Genomic DNA, 21,926 nt, shown 5'->3' with positions numbered 1-21,926 from the left:
AGAGAGAGAAGAAGAAGAAGGGGGGACGACACAAAGAGAGAGAAGAAGAAGAAGGGGGGACGACACAAAGAGAGAGAAGAAGAAGAAGAAGGGGGGACGACACAAAGAGAGAGAAGAAGAAGAAGGGGGGGGACGACACAAAGAGAGAGAAGAAGAAGAAGGGGGGGGGACGACACAAAGAGAGAGAAGAAGAAGAAGGGGGGGGACGACACAAAGAGAGAGAAGAAGAAGAAGGGGGGGGACGACACAAAGAGAGAGAAGAAGAAGAAGGGGGGGGGGACGACACAAAGAGAGAGAAGAAGAAGAAGGGGGACGACACAAAGAGAGAGAAGAAGAAGGGGGGGACGACACAAAGAGAGAGAAGAAGAAGGGGGGGACGACACAAAGAGAGAGAAGAAGAAGGGGGGGACGACACAAAGAGAGAGAAGAAGAAGGGGGGACGACACAGAGAGAGAAGAAGAAGAAGGGGGGACGACACAAAGAGAGAGAAGAAGAAGAAGGGGGGACGACACAAAGAGAGAGAAGAAGAAGAAGGGGGGACGACACAAAGAGAGAAGAAGAAGAAGGGGGGACGACACAAAGAGAGAAGAAGAAGAAGGGGGGACGACACAAAGAGAGAGAAGAAGAAGGGGGGACGACACAAAAAGAGAGAGAAGGGGGGGGGGGGCGACACAAAGAGAGAGAATATAGGGATGCAGACAACCGCGATCTACTGAAAAATTCAAGAGTGAAAGCACTTCTACAATTGTGCGAGCGAACAACAGAAGTAACATTATCCTCCTGAGGAGACGTCCGGCGCGGCGCCGCTGCTCGGGGGCTTCCAGCAGGAAATAATAATTTAAACATCAAAACAAGAACAAACATAAAAGGGACTTTCAGGGGACCGCGCACGTTCTCTGCCGAGGAAGGGGCTCAGAGGCCACCAACCGTGGAGTCACAAGGACAGAACGCATCGCTGTAAGCTCCGCCCTTCCCAATGGCAGCTGTGCGTGTAAAGGAGCCATTTACTGGTTACCCCTGAAAGCTTCATTCCAACAATCCCGGACCACCATTCATGGTCACCAGGAACACGAGGCGCCACTTCTCTCTGTGGTGGAAATAAACTGGACATTTTCTGAGGACCCTCGTAGATCTGCGGTCTGTAGTTGACTTCACCCCCCCACCCCACGTGTTGGGGGTCTTCCCCCCCATTTGTTAAGCTTGGACATCTGAATTAGAAGGGGAGCCGTCCCGTGACTCCGAGAGCCCCAGGAGGTCCGGCGCAGGTCGCCCCGCACATCTCGGAGAGCCCCAGGACGTCCGGCGCAGGTCGCCCCGCACATCTCGGAGAGCCCCAGGAGGTCCGGCGCAGGTCGCCCCGCACATCTCGGAGAGCCCCAGGAGGTCCGGCGCAGGTCGCCCCGCACATCTCGGAGAGCCCCAGGAGGTCCGGCGCAGGTCGCCCCGCACATCTCGGAGAGCCCCAGGAGGTCCGGCGCAGGTCGCCCCGCACATCTCGGAGAGCCCCAGGAGGTCCGGCGCAGGTCGCCCCGCACATCTCGGAGAGCCCCAGGAGGTCCGGCGCAGGTCGCCCCGCACATCTCGGAGAGCCCCAGGAGGTCCGGCGCAGGTCGCCCCGCACATCTCGGAGAGCCCCAGGAGGTCCGGCGCAGGTCGCCCCGCACATCTCGGAGAGCCCCAGGAGGTCCGGCGCAGGTCGCCCCGCACATCTCGGAGAGCCCCAGGAGGTCCGGCGCAGGTCGCCCCGCACATCTCGGAGAGCCCCAGGAGGTCCGGCGCAGGTCGCCCCACACATCTCGGAGAGCCCCAGGAGGTCCGGCGCAGGTCGCCCCGCACATCTCGTACAATGAAACGAAAAGATATTTGGTCGAAAGCGACAAACACAAAACGGGTAAACCTTAAACTGAAGGGGTTGGGGGGGGTGGGGGGGCGCTGACCGTCCCTTTAAGAAACGTGTCCACAGCTTAACAAGACCTCAGAAGCAACCGCTCGTCTGACGTACGCTTCACCCCTCATGGTGGCGTAAGCAACTCGCTGGAACAGAGAGCAGTAACCACAGACACTACGCACAATGCTTTGCAGCAGGATCACACATGGAGGTGTTTGCATTGAACATGTCTGGACAGGTACACGCTGGTGATGTGTAACGTGGGGTCCGCAGGCGCACACCAGGCCGGGGGTCCTCACACCGCCCTCCAGATGAGGCCATTCTTACTGGGCTCCAGGAACTCCTCCACCAGAACCTGGATGACTTTCTTCAGCTCCCCCTCCAGGTAGGAGCGGTCACTGCAGAGACACAGAGACATCAGTGAGGTCGGCGGCCGTGGTACAGGGATGTAACACTGCAGGGAATGCAAGGTCTTCAGCAGGGGGCGCAAGAGCAATGCAATACTCTGAAAGGGGCAAGCAAAGGAGGCAGAGGAAGAAGGACTGCTGGAGAGGGGGGGATCCTGACAAGCAGAGGAGGCACGGGTGGGGGGTGGGGGAAGCAAAAAGACCGTGGAGAGCAAGGTGAGGGGGGGGGGGGGGGGCAAAAAGACCGTGGAGAGCAAAGTGGGAGGGAATGGGGAGGCGAAGGACCTGCGGAAGGCAAGATGGGGGGGATGGGGAAAGGGGTGGAAGCAAAGGACCTGTGGAGAGCATGGAGGGGGGGATGGGGAAGCAAAGGACTCGTGGAAAGCAAGATGGAGGGGGGACGGTGGAAGCAAAGGACCAGCGAGAGAGCAGGGAGGTGGGATGGGGGAAGCAAAGGACCCGTGAGAGAGCAAGATAGAATGGGGGTGGTGGGATGGAAGCAAAGGACCGGAGAGCAGGGAGGGGGGGATGGTGGAAGCAAAGGACCCTTGAAGAGCAAGACAGAGTGCAAATGGGGGAAGCAAAGGACCTACGGAGAACAGGGAGGGGGCAAGGGGTGGAAGCAAAGGACCCACTGGGAGGGGAAAAAGGAAAGAAGTCCAATGGAAAAGAGGGCAGAAGCAAAAAGGACCAATGGGGGGATATAGGCAGCAATTACAGGACATGGGACTCATGGGGCAACAAAAGATCTAGGAGAGCCAATTGGGGCAACAAATCACGAATGGGGCTTATGGGTGCAGTCAAACAGCCTCATGGATTCAAAGGACTCTGGAAATCGCAGCTACAATTAGGGACCCTTCACACAGACGGAATTATTCTGCCAGGACGAAGCTTAAGCCGCCGCCGCGGAGTTCCACGCCGGTATATACAGGTCCAACTGCAGGTCTTACTGATGTATAAAGGCCAATTTCAAGTCCGCCTCAAGTCCTGCAGGTGGCGCCTTCTGGTGCATCTTGTGAAAGGTCCCTAATAGTCTGAGAAGGGACCATGGAGCCGGACTCACCCCTGGCCGGGGACCCCGCACATCTCCGCATAGTACTTGATCTTTGGCTCCGTCCCGCTTGTCCTCATGGTGGCCACACAGCCGTTCTGGAAGGTGAAGGTGATCATCTGACTGTTCTTACTGACGGGAAGCAGCTGGAAGAGAGGAGACATCCCACCCATGAGAGCGCATGAGACCCCTGCCCATTAGAGCGCATGAGACCCCTGCCCATTAGAGCGCATGAGACCCCTGCCCATTAGAGCGCATGAGACCCCTGCCCATTAGAGCGCATGAGACCCCTGCCCATTAGAGGAGACATCCCACCCATAAGAGAGCGTGAGACCCCTGCCCATTAGAGGAGACATCCCACCCATGAGAGCGCATGAGACCCCTGCCCATTAGAGGAGACATCCCACCCATGAGAGCGCATGAGACCCCTGCCCATTAGAGCGCATGAGACCCCTGCCCATTAGAGCGCATGAGACCCCTGCCCATTAGAGCGCATGAGACCCCTGCCCATTAGAGCGCATGAGACCCCTGCCCATTAGAGGAGACATCCCACCCATGAGAGCGCATGAGACCCCTGCCCATTAGAGCGCATGAGACCCCTGCCCATTAGAGCGCATGAGACCCCTGCCCATTAGAGGAGACATCCCACCCATAAGAGCGCGTGAGACCCCTGCCCATTAGAGGAGACATCCCACCCATAAGAGCGCGTGAGACCCCTGCCCATTAGAGGAGACATCCCACCCATAAGAGCGCGTGAGACCCCTGCCCATTAGAGGAGACATCCCACCCATGAGAGCGCATGAGACCCCTGCCCATTAGAGCGCGTGAGACCCCTGCCCATTAGAGGAGACATCCCACCCATGAGAGCGCATGAGACCCCTGCCCATTAGAGCGCATGAGACCCCTGCCCATTAGAGGAGACATCCCACCCATAAGAGCGCGTGAGACCCCTGCCCAGTAGAGGAGACATCCCACCCATGAGAGCGCATGAGACCCCTGCCCATTAGAGCGCATGAGACCCCTGCCCATTAGAGGAGACATCCCACCCATGAGAGCACGTGAGACCCCTGCCCAGTAGAGGAGACATCCCACCCATGAGAGCGCGTGAGACCCCTGCCCATTAGAGGAGACATCCGACCCATGAGAGCGCGTGAGACCCCTGCCCATTAGAGGAGACATCCGACCCATGAGAGCGCGTGAGACCCCTGCCCATTAGAGGAGACATCCCACCCATGAGAGCGCGTGAGACCCCTGCCCAGTAGAGGAGACATCCCACCCATGAGAGCGCATGAGACCCCTGCCCATTAGAGGAGACATCCCACCCATGAGAGCGCATGAGACCCCTGCCCATTAGAGGAGACATCCCACCCATGGGAGCGCATGAGACCCCTGCCCATTAGACGAGACATCCCACCCATGAGAGCGCATGAGACCCCTGCCCATTAGACGAGACATCCCACCCATGAGAGCGCATGAGACCCCTGCCCATTAGAGGAGACATGGCACCAACAGGGTCTGTTACATCCGATGAGCACAATACAAATTACCAGACATACGGGGATGCTGGGAGTTGTAGTACGGGTTACATGCAGCTCTTACACATCTCTTATTCTGCTGACTGCTGTCGTATCCCATCGTTACGTCTCGCACGTGGAGGACGCCGAACGCCCCGCACACCTGCGGGTACTGCTTGGGGCCGCTGTAATTGCGCAGCCGTTCAAATATCCTCTTGATGGTGAGCGGATCGTAGCACAAGAAGTAGGACGTCTTAGAGATGTGATAACCGTATCTGGGGAGGGGCGAAAGAGGCATGATGGGAAAACATGGCTGATCTGTACAGCCTATACAACCCTGCGGAGCTGACAAGTACAACAGCCTCAACCTACCAGAGAGGCATGATGGGAGTTTAGAGGGTCACAGAGCAAATGTTACTGACAGTGCAAAAGTCATGGCGGTCGGAATGAAAAGTTACAATTGACTTTATTTAACACCCCCGTTTGCTGTCAGTGAATAGATACAATATAGTTTATAGACTGAAAACTCATCCTAGATGAGTCCAGGACCGGACGGGGATTGGTGCGACTAAAGACTGTCTGCACTGGATGCAACTGTAACAAACCCCCAGCTGCAAATATTGTTTCACTGCAGACCCTCCCGCCCAGCGCCCCGTCTGCTTACGTCTCGTATATCCGGATGAGCTGTTGCTCCATGTTCAGCCCCATGCTGTCCAGATAAGTCGCCATTTCTGCGACAACCACGGCCGCGCTCACTCCGTCCTTGTCCAGCACGGCCGTCCCGCACATGAAGCCTGGAAGAAATTGGATTACAGATTAAGAAGAATTATCACAGGGCGCCCCCTGCAGCAAAAACGAAGGCTCTGCAGCATCGCCTGCACCTCATGAGGCCGTCCTCAGACCACTGGAGTCGCTGTGGAAATTCTGCAGCATTTACGATATCTAAAGTCTCCTCCACGCCGCAGGAGTCTCCCTCAACGAATGCACAGCAAAGGTGACAGATTCAACGCCGCGGCGCGTCTGTTTATGCCGCAGAATCCATCCCTTGTGATGCAAGAGTTAAATCCTGCAGCGGGGCGGATACAAAAACTGCGGCCAAACGTGCGGCATCAGGTTGCTGCCACTAGGGGGCAGCGTGATTATGGATCCTTTGCAGGATAATAAGATACATATACAACCACCCACAGATTGCCCTCTAGTGGCAGCAACAAGCAGCAACAGGACGAGGAGTCTTCACTAACCCCTTAGTGACGCTGCTGTCCATTTCGGCCATTAGGATGCAAAAATTTGGGGGTGTTTTCATCTTGATTTTTCAGAAGCAATCACATTTGTATTTCTCTGTCGCTGCGGCCGTACGACTTGTTTTCACGTAGCGAGCTCTAGCTTCTATTGGTAACGCTTTGGGATGCATTTGGCTTTTTTTTGCCTCCTGTGTTTTGTTTTTTTTTAACAGTGTTTGCTGTTAAAAACACTCCCTCCTCCACGCCGATAGAGCATTGCTTTCTGGATGCGGGACTTGAATACCCCGCCTCCAGAAAGCTAATGCTCTGATTGGCTAACTCAGCACGGCGTCAGCCAATGAAAGCCGGTGCTGTGTTAACCAATCACAGCCATTCAATGATGTCATTGGGAGGCGTCAATGGACAGAGTCGCCCCATGGGCCCCTCAGTCAGCGGCTACTTGTATGATGGGGGACAAGGTGACTCCACTGGTGAGAATTGGGGTTCTGGCTTGAAGAAACATGGAGGAACTCCTGAACGTATGGCATTAGTAAGCTGCCAATATGCACATTTTCTGCTGTCCTGTCCTCATTATATACAAAGTGTCCAATCTCCTCATTACCAATTAAAGGGGTCCCGCACATCTTACAATCCCCATAGGATTCGCCAACAAATGGATGATCACAGGGGGCCTCCTCCTGGAACCCCCCACTAATCTGCTGTGATCTGTGGGGACACCTGGCAGGAAGTGTTCAGTATCCCTATAGCACTCCCACAGGAGAAATGAAGTATTACAGTGGCCATTCACATCATTAGGCTGCCCATATAATGCCGGACCGGTCGGGACCTCCAGAGTGAGACGCTCTGTAGCTGCTCAGGTTAGAAGTAGAGGGTCCTGAACACGGGGTACTTCAGCCCGCAGTCAGGTAATGATCCTATGGAAGCTTCTTCACTGACCTATAGATTCCTCAAAGGCAAACAGGACAGTTTTCTTTTGATCCAAGAGATTCTTCACCCGATTCCCGATCCACTTAAACCCCGGCAACGTCTCCTGCAAGAGAAGAGGACAGAAAGATCTCTTGTAGGAACCTCCATCAGAGAGTGTGACACAATGTATCAGTGCAGGCAGTTGTCACGGTAACAGGGCTTGTAGGTCTGACAGTCCCCAACCTGTGACATACGACACCCAGGGGCGACCGCAGGGTCCACTTACATACAGATCGTTCACCTGTGCAAGATGCGGCCCAAATCACGCCCTGACCGCCCCAACACCCCTCGCTGTCACCACTGACCGTCTGACAAGTAGGTCGGCCCCCTCGGTCTCCACCAGCGGGCACACAACGAACGCACTTCGGGGTTATGGATCGCTTAAAGGAAACGGACTAATAAAGTTTGCAGCTTTACTCTAAAACGGATTAGCAGCCCTTGGGTAAAAATATACAAAAGGGGAGGAGCAAAAACGCAAAAAGCCGTAAAGAGACAAAAAAGGGCTAAAATAATAGAAACCACCGGTCTATGAAGTTGTTTCACATAGTTTGGGGGCGAGGAGCACAGGGGGAAGGTGGACAGTCCTGACAATGGATGATCCCCTTTAGTTTTACAGCCCCCAGATCCCTCCTCCGCCGTCCTACTTATGATCTTCTGGACGGAACCTAATTTAACATTTCGGCCATATTTCCCTCGGAGGCCCTCTGACAGGAAAGCTATGGCCGCCATGTTTGATATGGTCAGCTGATCCGCCGGGGTCCCGTCAGCCAATCAACTGAGGATACATCATCAATAGTACTTTCCCTCAGAAACCCATAGAATGTAAAACCCCGGCAAGTTTATGTGTTGTCACTGATGATAAACATCCCGCCTGACCGCAGCGGGCCAACTAAACTACGCATCGGAGGACCGTAGTGGCGGCAAAGTATTTTCTTAATACCCATTTGGCCCCCTGCTGCCGCCCGCGCAGGCAGGTCAGAGAACCTGTCAGCACCACCAGCCGTCCCGGCGATAATCATTCCTGTGTTTTCACAAAGGGGCGACCATCGTTCCCTGAGTTGCGGCGGAGCGGTCCGGCGATCTCCTCCACCGCCCTCCGCTGTCCATAGAGGACCAGCTGCCCTCTCACATGGGACGATCCTCGCTGGACTCTTATGCCCCCTTAAACTGAATGGCAAATGGGGGAATTAGTTTTCGTCCGTCATTCATTCGCTGGCAGGGTTTACAATGAACCAGGAGAGGACCTTCCTGCTGACTGGCTCCCGTTAAACCAGGACATACCTCATACTGGAAGCCCTCCTTGGAGGCGACCGCACGCAGGACGGAGGAGGAGACGGCTGTGGCCAGCATGTACACGTCCTGCACTCCGGATGTGGACCCCGATTTGTCCCAGCAGAAGAACATCCACCACCCGAGGAGGGCGGCCAGCTCGTTGCCGGTGAACACCTTCCAGCGGCCCCTGAGGATGCAGAATCGGTCAGTCAATGGTTAACACAAAGGCAGGCGCATCAGGAGGGGGCTCTCGTTTATCCCCCACGGCAATGCTGGTTGTAGCTCCGCCCCCTGGTGGGTAACCCCCTCCCCCACTATTACTGGAGCGCCCCTTTAATTTATCGCAGGGTCATAAGTAAATGTCATAGATGGAGAGACTTACGAGTCTTGTAGTTCAGCCACGGCCAGGCGGTCGGCATCGGGATCGGTGGCCAGCACCACCCGGGCGCCCTCCTTCTCTGCCAGCCGGAGAGACAGCTCCTGGGACAGAGAGCCACATCAGTACGGTGACTATATGACCACGACAGGGTGGTTCCACCCAACTTTCCCAACATGCAGGAATGTTCCAAGGCGCTACTAGTCAGACTGCCCATTCTGGAAGCAGGAAAGCTGAGTAATGACCCCAGCGGGAGCGGCGAGTATTTACCAGCACGCACTCGCCTTCCTCCGGGTTCGGACATTTCACAGATGAAAAGTTGGGGTCCGGGTCCTTTTGTTCAGGGACGGGAATCGGAGGGTTAAAACCGAAGACTCTAAATGCAGACTGGACGTAGTCGTGACCGACTCCATGGAAGGACGTGTGGACGAACTTCAGCCGCGTCTTCTGGTTCAGCTCCCTGCAGATCACATGGAAGTCAGCGCTGAGACCCCACTTCTAACCCCCACTCCCGTAACCCTGCCCCTCCAGCAGGCACCGCCACAGCCCTGCCCCTCCAGCAGGCACCGCCACAGCCCCGCCCCTCCAGCAGGCACCGCCACAGCCCCGCCAGCAGGCACCGCCACAGCCCCGCCCCTCCAGCAGGCACCGCCACAGCCCCGCCCCTCCAGCAGGCACCGCCACAGCCCCGCCCCTCCAGCAGGCACCGCCACAGCCCCGCCCCTCCAGCAGGCACCGCCACAGCCCCGCCCCTCCAGCAGGCACCGCCACAGCCCCGCCCCTCCAGCAGGCACCGCCACAGCCCCGATTGAGAATGGTGCATATTTGGGGTGTATTTGGGGTGTAATATAGATATATGCCTCCAGCAGGCACCGCCCTAACCCCGCCCCTCCAACAGGCACCACCCTAACCCCGCCCCTCCAACAGGCACCACCCTAACCCCGCCCCTCCAACAGGCACCGCCCTAACGCCGCCCCTCCAACAGCCATTTCCCATAAATCATATGTATCCCAAAAGGGTGCCAATAAAATCCACAGGTCCCCCTGCGATAGACGAGCCTCGCACAGCGCCATTGTCTGGTGTCAGCCCTCAATGATTACATGGTGGAGGGCCGAGGGACTGCCCAACCCCCATCATGTGTTCTACTCCTTTACATGCTGCAGTCAACACTGATAGCGGCATGTAATGGGTTAACCACAAGCGCCGCAGCCGGCACCGCTGCAGATAGCGGGGGGGGGGGGAGGGGTTCAGCTTCTGTCTTTGCGCCATTCATAGAGCATAAATGTAATGCAAAGTCCGTTCGTGTGCAGGCGGCCTTATGGAGGGTCTAGGGAAGAAACGGTAGGAGGTCACGACACGCGGGATACCTGTGGAAGCAGACCGTCCGGAGGTCTTCCATGTAGCTCTCCATGATGACCAGCAGGGGGTCGCTCATGAGCGGGCTGCTGTCCACGAGGCTAACATTCCAGGACTCAGCCCAGGGCTCCGGCTGCTGCTCCACGCACTTCAGGATCTCCTTGTCGTACGGGGAGGCGATCTGCGCTCCGTTCTCCCAATACACCTGATATGGTGAGAGAAGACAGTGAATTATACTCCAATCACACCCAAAGCTGTCCACCCCCCATCTCTTCATGCCTCTACATGGTGCATGCTGTTTCGCACTGCATTGTGGGAGATGGGGTGTTGATCACACAGTTTGTGTATATGTGTAACTTATGGAGTATTCGGGTGGATTCCAGGAGAATTGTGAATGCAGCTCTGGATGTGATTGGAGTATAATGAGGTCATGATACCGCAGGTAAAGATCTGCTGCTTTATAAGGCTGTATTATACAATCTCTTATCCTCTAGCGACACCCAGAGCTGTAATCGCAGTACCGCTGGCTGACAGAGGACATTCCTGCCCTGCTGACAGACACAGCCTGTACGGCTCAGCTAGACTCCCGCGACCCATTATAGAGGATTCTGAACACTACATCTCCCACAATGCAATGCAGCAGAACACATGGAGGGAGACCCTTTGGAAAAGAATGCAATGCACTAAACCAGCAGAGGGCAGCAATGAGTACTTTGCTGCAGAACTGTGAATGCAGCTCTGTGTGCGACTGGAGTGGAAGATATTACCCTGAATACAGCTCTAGAGGTGACTAGAGCACAAAACATAAAAAGGCGTATTTACCCGGGAAACTTGGACCAATACCGCACCCTTAACTCCGCGATTTCCATGACAGTGCAATGCGTTCCTGCGATTTTCATGGACGTGAAAAATCATGTTCCATTAGGAAAAAGTTAAGCAAGGCCCCGCCCCCCGCGACCGAGCGCGGTCCATCGATTAATAACTCGCCTGTAGCAAATCCTGGGCGACTTTTCTGCGATTTGGCGCTGCAGTTCTACCGTCTCGCAGGAAAGACCCCCGTTTGTATTAATCCATTGTAAGCAAAGGGTTAACACATCGCGGCCTGTGCGTTGCGCAAATAAACGGGACTCATATGATCTTCTCACACATGTAAATAGGGCCTAATCTGCGGCGCCGGGCGCCCCGTACCTTGTACCCGTTGTCCTCCTTCCGGTTGTGGGATGCTGTGATCATCACTCCGGCCGCGGCGCGCAGCTTCTGGACGGCGTACGGCTGCGGGGAGAAGAAAACGGAGGATTACTCTCAATGATCCCGCGCGGGAACATGGCGGCTGGACTAAGAGGATGATGGGAGTAGTAGTGCTTCCCTTCCCCCACAGCCCAGCACTTACCACAAACGGCGTGGGGACGTATCTGGAGAACAGGTAGACCTGCACCCCGCGGCTCAGGAACGCGGCCGCCGCCAGCGCAGCCAGCCTGCAACACAGAGGAAATCATACTGTACATGGGGTGACCTGTTGCAGTGTAAAGCATGGGGGTTGGAGGGGAGCAGGTGAAATACATAGGACTTCAGATGCCCGATGACAGAGCAGTTAGGGCGGAGTCACTGAGCTTAGCAGAGCTGCAGTGTAAAGCATGGGGGGGGGGACAGGAGGCGGATTGCAGGTTACCTACCAGAAGGCTAATGAATACTCAGTTTGTACTGTTCTTGTGTTCTACTCCAGTCACATCCAGAGCTGCATTCGTCAGTCTCCCAGGTGGCCATGTGCCGACACACGGCAAATCATCCTACAGCACACGGTGTAACATCAGCGGCCAGCAGGAGGCAGCAGTGTGCTGTAGTCACAGGATGAACTGTGCCTTGCTGCAGTGCATTATGGGTGGCCCTATAAGTCTGACCCGGACGCCCCCTTCAGGAGAAGAGCTGCCAGCACTATGAAGACCTGTGAGCGCAGCTCTGGGTGTGGCTGGAGTACGAGACATCACTCACTTACCTCTGGCTGCTGCAGTTGCTGCTGGCCTGTCCCCGCGTGTCGTATCCGACCACCAGGCCGCGGCTCTTCAGGTCCGGGAAGCTTCTCTCCAGATAGTGGAACATCCCCTGCAGAAACACAGGAGCGACAGGCATCTTTACCTGAGGAACACAGGCTCTCCGGAGAGCTGCAGCGCTCTTCTGGGGATTCTGAGTGATGTCTGAGTGAGGTCACCACCGGGGCCGATTCAGCTTGCGAGTTCCCAAAGCATAATCCAGCTGTGACCCCGTGCACTTGCCATGCGGGTGACTGCCGACACTCTGTCCCCGCGCCCCTGCCATGCGGGTGACTGACGACGCTCGGTCCCCGCGCCCCTGCCATGCGGGTGACTGACGACGCTCGGTCCCCGCGCCCCTGCCATGCGGGTGACTGCCGACACTCGGTCCCCGCGCCCCTGCCATGCGGGTGACTGCCGACACTCGGTCCCCGCGCCCCTGCCATGCGGGTGACTGCCGACACTCGGTCCCCGCGCCCCTGCCATGCGGGTGACTGCCGACACTCGGTCCCCGCGCCCCTGCCATGCGGGTGACTGCCGACACTCGGTCCCCGCGCCCCTGCCATGCGGGTGACTGCCGACACTCGGTCCCCGCGCCCCGGCCATGCGGGTGACTGCCGACACTCGGTCCCCGCGCCCCGGCCATGCGGGTGACTGCCGACACTCGGTCCCCGCGCCCCGGCCATGCGGGTGACTGCCGACACTCGGTCCCCGCGCCCCGGCCATGCGGGTGACTGCCGACACTCGGTCCCCGCGCCCCGGCCATGCGGGTGACTGCGGACACTCGGTCCCCGCGCCCCGGCCATGCGGGTGACTGCGGACACTCGGTCCCCGCGCCCCGGCCATGCGGGTGACTGCGGACACTCGGTCCCCACGCCCCGGCCATGCGGGTGACTGCGGACACTCGGTCCCCACGCCCCGGCCATGCGGGTGACTGCGGACACTCGGTCCCCACGCCCCGGCCATGCGGGTGACTGCGGACACTCGGTCCCCACGCCCCGGCCATGCGGGTGACTGCGGACACTCGGTCCCCACGCCCCGGCCATGCGGGTGACTGCGGACACTCGGTCCCCACGCCCCGGCCATGCGGGTGACTGCGGACACTCGGTCCCCGCGCCCCTGCCATGCGGGTGACTGCGGACACTCGGTCCCCGCGCCCCGGCCATGCGGGTGACTGCGGACACTCGGTCCCCACGCCCCGGCCATGCGGGTGACTGCGGACACTCGGTCCCCACGCCCCGGCCATGCGGGTGACTGCGGACACTCGGTCCCCACGCCCCGGCCATGCGGGTGACTGCGGACACTCGGTCCCCACGCCCCGGCCATGCGGGTGACTGCGGACACTCGGTCCCCACGCCCCGGCCATGCGGGTGACTGCGGACACTCGGTCCCCACGCCCCGGCCATGCGGGTGACTGCGGACACTCGGTCCCCACGCCCCTGACACAGTTTTGTTTTCTTTAATATTTGCATTTCCTGCCGGGGGAGGAGGGGCGGCCATGTAGACACGGCCACCAACCAGGCGATGAGCGAGAACTGGGACGGGCGGCCGCGGGATAACGGACTCACGACTCGCCGGTCGTTTCCTTTTGGTTCACCTGCGGTTGAAGCCCCAGCGGTCGGTAACCGACGACCTGCTTGGAGACCCGGCGCTCCGAGTCCCTGCCGGCCAACGACTAACGCTTATGAAGGACCGTCCCTCGGACGCTTCTACACAGGAATGCGATTCGCTGAGGGAACAAAGGCGGAGCGGCGGGGGATCCCTCCAGCCACCACCATCCCCAGTGAACAGGCCGCCGGTCATACGTGATAACTGCCTGTTCACACGGAACGCTCCGTCGCTCGCTGTTCAGTCGACGATACATTTATGTTGATCGACTTTTCAGATTTTGGCTGGATCGTGCAAATCCGAATGTAAAACCCCTTCAGCGACCGCGGTAACGGTACACTCCATTCTCCTCCAGAGTGCATCCGCCTCCGCCGCCCGTGAATCTACCCCTCTTATGCACACGTAAACAGGACGCTTCCCCTTTAAAGATATCTAGTGTTGCGCAAGAACAGCCGTTGCAGAGTCAGCGCAGCAGCCCCCCCACTCCCCCAGCATGCCCCCCCCCGACTCAGACAGCATACCTGCACCCCCCCGTCCTCCCAGCATGCCTGCACCCCCCACCCCCACCTCCCCCAGCATGCCTGCATCCCCCAAGCACCCCCCCAGCACGCCCCCCCACCTCCCCCAGCATGCCTGCACCCCCGCCCCACCCCCCCAGCATACCTGCAACCCCCTCAGACAGCATACCTGCACCCCCCACCTCCCCCAGCATGCCTGCACCCCCCCAGTACTCCCCCCCTCCCCCAGCATGCCTCCCCCCCCACTCAAGACAGCATACCTGCACCCCCCACCCCCACCTCCCCCAGCATGCCTGCATCCCCCAAGCACCCCCCCAGCCCCACAGCACGCCCCCCCACCTCCCCCAGCATGCCTGCACCCCCCTCCCCACTCAGACAGCATACCTGCCCCCCCCACCCCCCCCAGCATGCCTGCACCCCTGCCCCACCCCCTCAGCATACCTGCACCCCCCCAGCATGCCTGCACCCCCCTCCCCACTCAGACAGCATACCTGCAGCCCCCACCCACCCCAGCATACCTGCACCCCCCCACCCCTCACCCCGGCACTACAAAAGGTCAAGTCCTAAATATAAGCGTCTTCCCTGTGCTGCGGCTCACCCCCCCCACCCCCTCCGCTGTTGCGCAACACCCAGTCAGCTCTGCAGCACACAGGCAGCACGTGGCGAGCAGCAGGCGCCGGCGTGGACGCACACAGCCCTGATAATACTGCTGGGCAGGACCAACCTGCGGGGAACTACAACTCCCAGCACGTCGCAAGGAAGGCAGAAGGACCCGACCACCGCGAACAGACCCCGAAGACTGCGGGACGTTACACACAGTTTAAGATCTCTGCTGTCAGTGAAGCCGCTGTCCAGACCTGACACTTCTCACAGCTGAGGGTTCGTTACAACATCCTCCGTCTGCCTCCCGCTAGGTAACCTGCAACAAACCCTCAGCTGTGAGAAGTACACTGAATCTGCCGTCCTCGCCTGCGGGATGTGAGGTGACAACTGCTGACAGCCGGCACTCGCCCGTCACCCAGCTTTCCACGCCCCCCAAGCGGCACAGAAGGGCTAGGTCACATTCACTTCAGATGTTCCGACGACGACTTCTGTTAACCCCTCGGTGACGGCCATTACGCCTTTTACTGACTGCGCTAAAGGGCTGTAAACCTGCACAGATTACTGACAGCGGGGCTCCTGCTCCAACAGCCGGGAGAGGAGAAACCTCAGGGCCTGGCAGCTTAACCCCTTATAAGCCACAGACAACTGCAGCACGTAAGCAGATGGCAGAGAAGGGGGGAGGGCTCCTATCACCCATCAACACCCCGCTGTGAGATTGCAGGGGAGCAATGGGTTCCCATGGCAGCCGGACACAGGCCTCCATGACTGCATGTAACTCAGAAGAGTGAGACAGGCTGCTGTGGTAGGATAGTAGACTGCAGTACACCAGGAATGCAGTGTATTATCCCAGGGATCGAACAATCACATCTGCAGGCTGCCTTCAGGGGCTACAAAATAGCATCAAAATAAGGTCAAAGTTAAATTTAAGTAAAAAAATAGCTTAAAAAAAAGCGCCACAAAAGAAAATATTCTCATTGTTTGTCTTTTGGACTGCGATAACATCCATTTGTTGAGCGGTGAGGAACGGCAAAATCAGGCCCGCTACGGATTCTCCATGGAGAAAACTCACCTCTCGCCCGCTCCGGATCTTCCCTTCACCGCGGCTCCATCTTCTCTCCGTTGCGGCCGGATTATCTTTCTTCGGCCCGGCGGATGCGCAGGATGACGTCGGTGACGTGCCCCGCGCATGCACCGGCCCAAAGAAAAAAGATTTGGCCGCGACGGAGAGAAGATGGAGCCGCGGCGAAGGGAAGATCCGGAGTGGGTGAGTAAATCCCGATTTTTGTCTCCCGCGGATCCGGACGGCTTCCACAGAAGCCCATGGGAGACCCGCACGAAAATGGAACAAGGTCCAGATTTTTTCATGCTCCATTTTTTTTTAAATCCCTTTTATTGACGATCCGCGGGTATTTATCTACCCCGCGGATGGTCAATGCATCCCTATGGGGTGCGGATCCGCGGACAGGAGAAGAGTTAAAATCCGCTGCGGATTTTAATTCTTCTTTCGCCTGTGGACATGAGGCCTTAAGAGTAACACCAGGGGGCCAAGTGTTTTGTTCGTCTTCCAAAAAAGGCAAAATAAACATCCAAAAGTCACAGGCGGCTCAGAATAGTATCACTAACAACTACAACTGTGCCTGCCAAAGACATACAGCCGCACGGAGCGCCGGGAGCGGCGGGAATCACGCCGATCAGATCGTTATCAGCCTATTATTACCCAATGGTGAACGCCGTAAAAACAAACTCAAGAAACAAACAAACAATGAAAGGTCATTTTTTCCATCTCGCTCCCCCCCCCCCAAAAAAAAATGTAATAAAAGTTCTACCACACATTTTATGTCCCCCGTAGTGCAGGTGGTAATATATAGTATTTTGGGGGACATTATATATAATAATCGGCTGCACATATAATGTGTTGGAGATGTTACTGGCTGCACTCTGGGGGACATATAATGTGTTGGAGATGTTACTGGCTGCACTCTGGGGGACATATAATGTGTTGGAGATGTTACTGGCTGCACTCTGGGGGACATATAATGTGCTGGAGATGTTACTGGCCGCACTCTGGGGGACATATAATGTGCTGGAGATGTTACTGGCCGCATTCTGGAGGACATATAATGTGTTGGAGATATTACTGGCCGCACTCTGGGGGACATATAATGTGTTGGAGATGTTACTGGCCGCACTCTGGGGGACATATAATGTGTTGGAGATGTTACTGGCCGCACTCTGGGGGACATATAATGTGTTGGAGATGTTACTGGCCGCACTCTGGGGGACATATAATGTGTTGGAGATGTTACTGGCCGCACTCTGGGGGACATATAATGTGTTGGAGATGTTACTGGCCGCATTCTGGAGGACATATAATGTGTTGGAGATATTACTGGCCGCACTCTGGGGGACATATAATGTGTTGGAGATGTTACTGGCCGCACTCTGGGGGACATATAATGTGTTGGAGATGTTACTGGCCGCACTCTGGGGGACATATAATGTGTAGGAGATGTTACTGGCCGCACTCTGGGGGACATATAATGTGTTGTGGGACTTTAATTACAGGTTTTGGGGAAAGAGATGGGAACAATAAAAGCCCAGAAATTGCGCCATTGTCTTTGGGTTTTGCTCTTACGGCGTTCACCGTTTGGTAATAATACCCGGATGACGTTCCTGTCTGATTGGCGCGATTCCTGCGGCACGGAGTTAATAGAGAGGGTTTTTTTTTTTTTAAATACTTTTGCACAAAACCCCCCACATTTTTAAGGATAACCCCTGCATGGCAGCGTTCTACGCCCCAAAACATTGTTATTCACGGCGGCGCTGAGGAAGGGGGGGGGGGGGGGAGGGTTGTTGCCTGCGGTACGAGCTGTCGGTGTTATTGGCGCCGGTTTGCGGTACGCGGGGTGATGGGCTGAATTTATTGCGTTTCTTGACAAAAACAAAAATCCTGGCTTTAGTTTTTGGGTTTTTTTTGCAGCGCTCAGCCAATATTTCCCGCTCGGTCGCTCTGGACGCGGTCGCACCCGCTGTGGGTTTGTTTTTAATTGGGGTATTTTATCCAATACAAAAGGGTTTTTGTGGAGAAAAAAAACCGTGTATTCTTTTTATAACTGGATTTTTTCCCCTGAAGTTTCCTTATTTTGCTCTACGTTTTGTGCCGCTCTCACACAAGCGCTTCTTGCCGCGGTTGCCGTGACGTTCTGTATGCGAAGGTTTATCGCACCTCATCACCATGATCGGGTGCGTTAAAAACCGCTGTTGAATGCAGCAACCTGAATTCGAAAACACCGATAAAATGTGGCGAACAAAACCGCGGCGTTTTACGGACACCGTGTGTGAGAGGGGCGTTAGTCCCTGGAGGGAACCCAAAAGATGCAATTGTTTGATAGTTAGTATAATACACTGCAATACTTCTGTACTGCATTCTACAATGCCAATGACAGCAGCCTATTACAGCCTGCAGGAGGCGGGGCCTAATCGGCACAATCACATAGCAGGCATGAAGGCCTTTGTCTGGCTCCCAGCCGTCATGGGAGCCCATTGGTACCTGTTGGTCGCACTGCGGGGTGCTGATGGGTGACCGAAGGATCCCCTCCCCCCTGCCATCTGCTTACATGCTGCAGTTACTATTGATGGTGGCATGTAAGGGGTTAAACGGAGGGCTCTCCATCCCGGTTGTTAGAGCAGCAGCCTGGCTGTCAGTCAGCTAATCCACCGCCTTAAAGATGTCTGTGCAGGTTTAACGCCCATTACTGACAATTGTAAAATAGTGTATTTTGGTCACTAAGGGGTTAAGAAACAAACACTGCACTGTGATTGGTTGCTAGGGGCAACGAGGGACGTACTGCAGATAACAGAGAGCACCGCACACAATGTTGGTCCATGATGCCTGCAGCAACCAATCACAGCGCAGCTTTCACTTTACCACAGCGTTACACGCCCGCCAGCCCGTGCACACATGGCCGCAGGGAGCGAGAAGCAGCGCAGGCGTCGCAGGCGTTTCTGTCAGGGCGATGAGGCCACTAATAGTGATCTCCACCTAAAGTGACCACAAGGCCGGAGCAACAAAGATGGCGGCAGCGCTGGACTACCTGACACACATGGTGTACATTATAGCCCCTACATGCCGACAGCCCTGGGTAACCATGTACACCATACAGCGCTGCCGCCATCTGCCATCCTCCTGGCCCAGAGGGGCGCTGAAAACCAGTCACCGCTGAGAGGGGTGAGCGATGGCGCGGTGCCCGCCGGTGGGTACAGCGGGCCGCCGTGTGCTCAGCTGTTCACAGGATATCCTGTAGTAAGAACAGCCGACAATCACATCACCGCTGCGACACTGAGGAGATCCTGAAGACGTGACCTGTTGGGGACGCTGCGGACGGGAGGTGGGAAACACCGATTAGGGGATATAGTGGAGGAAGTCTGCCAGGGGGTCAGCAGCCAAACAATAACTGATAACACCGCAGGGCTCATGAATACTGAGCTACACCTGTGATATAACATCAGCTCTGTATTCACAGGCTTTCGCAATTCCATAACCTGTAATCCTCCACCCCTCCGTCTAAGCTTTACTCCGGAGCTGCACTCACTATTCTGCTGGTGGACTCACTGTTTACATACATTACTTATCCTGTACTGATCCTGAGTTACATCCTGTATTATACTCCGGAGCTGCACTCACTATTCTGCTGGTGGAGTCACTGTTTACATACATTACTTATCCTGTACTGGTCCTGAGTTACATTCTGTATTATACTCCAGAGCTGCACTCACTATTCTGCCGGTGGAGTCACTGTGTACATACATTACTGATCCTGAGTTACATCCTGTATTATACTCCAGAGCTGCACTCACTATTCTGCTGGTGGAGTCACTGTGTACATACATTACTTATCCTGTACTGATCCTGAGTTACATCCTGTATTATACTCCGGAGCTGCACTCACTATTCTGCTGGTGGAGTCACTGTGTACATACATTACTTATCCTGTACTGCTCCTGAGTTACATCTTGTATTATACTCCAGAGCTGTACTCACTATCCTGCTGGGGGAGTCACTGTGTACATACATTACTTATCCTGTACTGCTCCTGAGTTACATCCTGTATTATAATCCAGAGCTGCACTCACTATTCTGCTGGTGGAGTCACTGTGTGCATACATTACTTATCCTGTACTGATCCTGGGTTACATCCTGTATTATACCCCAGAGCTGCACTCACTATTCTGCTGGTGGAGTCACTGTGTACATACATTACTTATCCTGTACTGATCCTGAGTTACATCCTGTATTATACTCCAGAGCTGCACTCACTATTCTGCTGGTGGAGTCACTGTGTACATACATTACTTATCCTGTACTGCTCCTGAGTTACATCCTGTATTATACTCCAGAGCTGCACTCACTATTCTGCTGGTGGAGTCACTATGTACATACATTACTTATCCTGTACTGATCCTGAGTTACATCCTGTATTATAATCCAGAGCTGCACTCACTATTCTGCTGGTGGAGTCACTGTGTGCATACATTACTTATCCTGTACTGCTCCTGAGTTACATCCTGTATTATACTCCAGAGTTGCACTCACTATTCTGCTGGTGGAGTCACTGTGTACATACATTACTTATCCTGTACTGATCCTGAGTTACATCCTGTATTATACCCCAGAGCTGCACTCACTATTCTGCTGGTGGACTCACTGTGTACATACATTACTTATCCTGTACTGATCCTGAGTTACATCCTGTATTATACCCCAGAGCTGCACTCCCTATTCTGCTGGTGGACTCACAGTGTACATACATTACTTATCCTGTACTGATCCTGAGTTACATCCTGTATTGTACTCCAGAGCTGCACTCACTATTCTGCTGGTGGAGTCACTGTGTACATACATTACTTATCCTGTACTGATCCTGAGTTACATCCTGTAATATACTCCAGAGCTGTACTCACTATTCTGCTGGTGGGGTCACTATGTACATACATTACTTATCCTGTACTGATCCTGAGTTACATCCTGTATTATAATCCAGAGCTGCACTCACTATTCTGCTGGTGGAGTCACTGTGTGCATACATTACTTATCCTGTACTGCTCCTGAGTTACATCCTGTATTATACTCCAGAGTTGCACTCACTATTCTGCTGGTGGAGTCACTGTGTACATACATTACTTATCCTGTACTGATCCTGAGTTACATCCTGTATTATACCCCAGAGGTGCACTCACTATTCTGCTGGTGGACTCACTGTGTACATACATTACTTATCCTGTACTGATCCTGAGTTACATCCTGTATTATACCCCAGAGCTGCACTCCCTATTCTGCTGGTGGACTCACAGTGTACATACATTACTTATCCTGTACTGATCCTGAGTTACATCCTGTATTGTACTCCAGAGCTGCACTCACTATTCTGCTGGTGGAGTCACTGTGTACATACATTACTTATCCTGTACTGATCCTGAGTTACATCCTGTAATATACTCCAGAGCTGTACTCACTATTCTGCTGGTGGGGTCACTGTGTACATACATTACTTATCCTGTACTGATCCTGAGTTACATCCTGTAATATACTCCAGAGCTGCACTCACTATTCTGCTGGTGGAGTCACTGTGTACATACATTACTTATCCTGTACTGATCCTGAGTTACATCCTGTAATATACTCCAGAGCTGTACTCACTATTCTGCTGGTGGGGTCACTGTGTACATACATTACTTATCCTGTACTGATCCTGAGTTACATCCTGTAATATACTCCAGAGCTGCACTCACTATTCTGCTGGTGGGGTCACTGTGTACATACATTACTTATCCTGTACTGATCCTGAGTTACATCCTGTATTATACCCCAGAGCTGCACTCACTATTCTGCTGGTGGAGTCACTGTGTACATACATTACTTATCCTGTACTGATCCTGAGTTACATCCTGTATTATACCCCAGAGCTGCACTCACTATTCTGCTGGTTGAGTCACTGTGTACATACATTACTTATCCTGTACTGATCCTGAGTTACATCCTGTAGATCTTTTATTATAAAAGTATAAAACATAACAATAAAAGCAAACTGTAACAATAGTA

General features: G+C 55.0%; 1 protein-coding gene across 1 annotated transcript in view; it reads right to left on the bottom strand.

Moving 5' to 3' along the window:
- Positions 1-450: 450 nt before the first annotated feature.
- The window catches only part of PGM2L1 (phosphoglucomutase 2 like 1), a 37,584-nt gene continuing 16,108 nt past the window's right edge, over positions 451-21,926 (bottom strand). Inside the window, exons 3-14 of the mRNA XM_066588372.1 lie at positions 12,065-12,171; positions 11,462-11,546; positions 11,260-11,343; positions 10,083-10,276; positions 8,986-9,175; positions 8,722-8,819; positions 8,349-8,526; positions 7,038-7,131; positions 5,525-5,654; positions 4,946-5,135; positions 3,359-3,492; positions 451-2,286 (exon numbers count right to left, since the gene is read on the bottom strand). Of these exons, the coding sequence (XP_066444469.1) occupies positions 2,184-2,286; positions 3,359-3,492; positions 4,946-5,135; positions 5,525-5,654; positions 7,038-7,131; positions 8,349-8,526; positions 8,722-8,819; positions 8,986-9,175; positions 10,083-10,276; positions 11,260-11,343; positions 11,462-11,546; positions 12,065-12,171 (1,587 nt within the window). The 3' untranslated portion in view covers positions 451-2,183. The remainder of the gene's footprint in view (positions 2,287-3,358; positions 3,493-4,945; positions 5,136-5,524; positions 5,655-7,037; positions 7,132-8,348; positions 8,527-8,721; positions 8,820-8,985; positions 9,176-10,082; positions 10,277-11,259; positions 11,344-11,461; positions 11,547-12,064; positions 12,172-21,926) is intronic.

Source organism: Eleutherodactylus coqui, chromosome 1 (assembly GCF_035609145.1).
Source record: "Eleutherodactylus coqui strain aEleCoq1 chromosome 1, aEleCoq1.hap1, whole genome shotgun sequence".
Lineage (NCBI taxonomy): Eukaryota > Metazoa > Chordata > Amphibia > Anura > Eleutherodactylidae > Eleutherodactylus > Eleutherodactylus coqui.
This window is presented reverse-complemented; position numbering and strand designations above follow the sequence as displayed.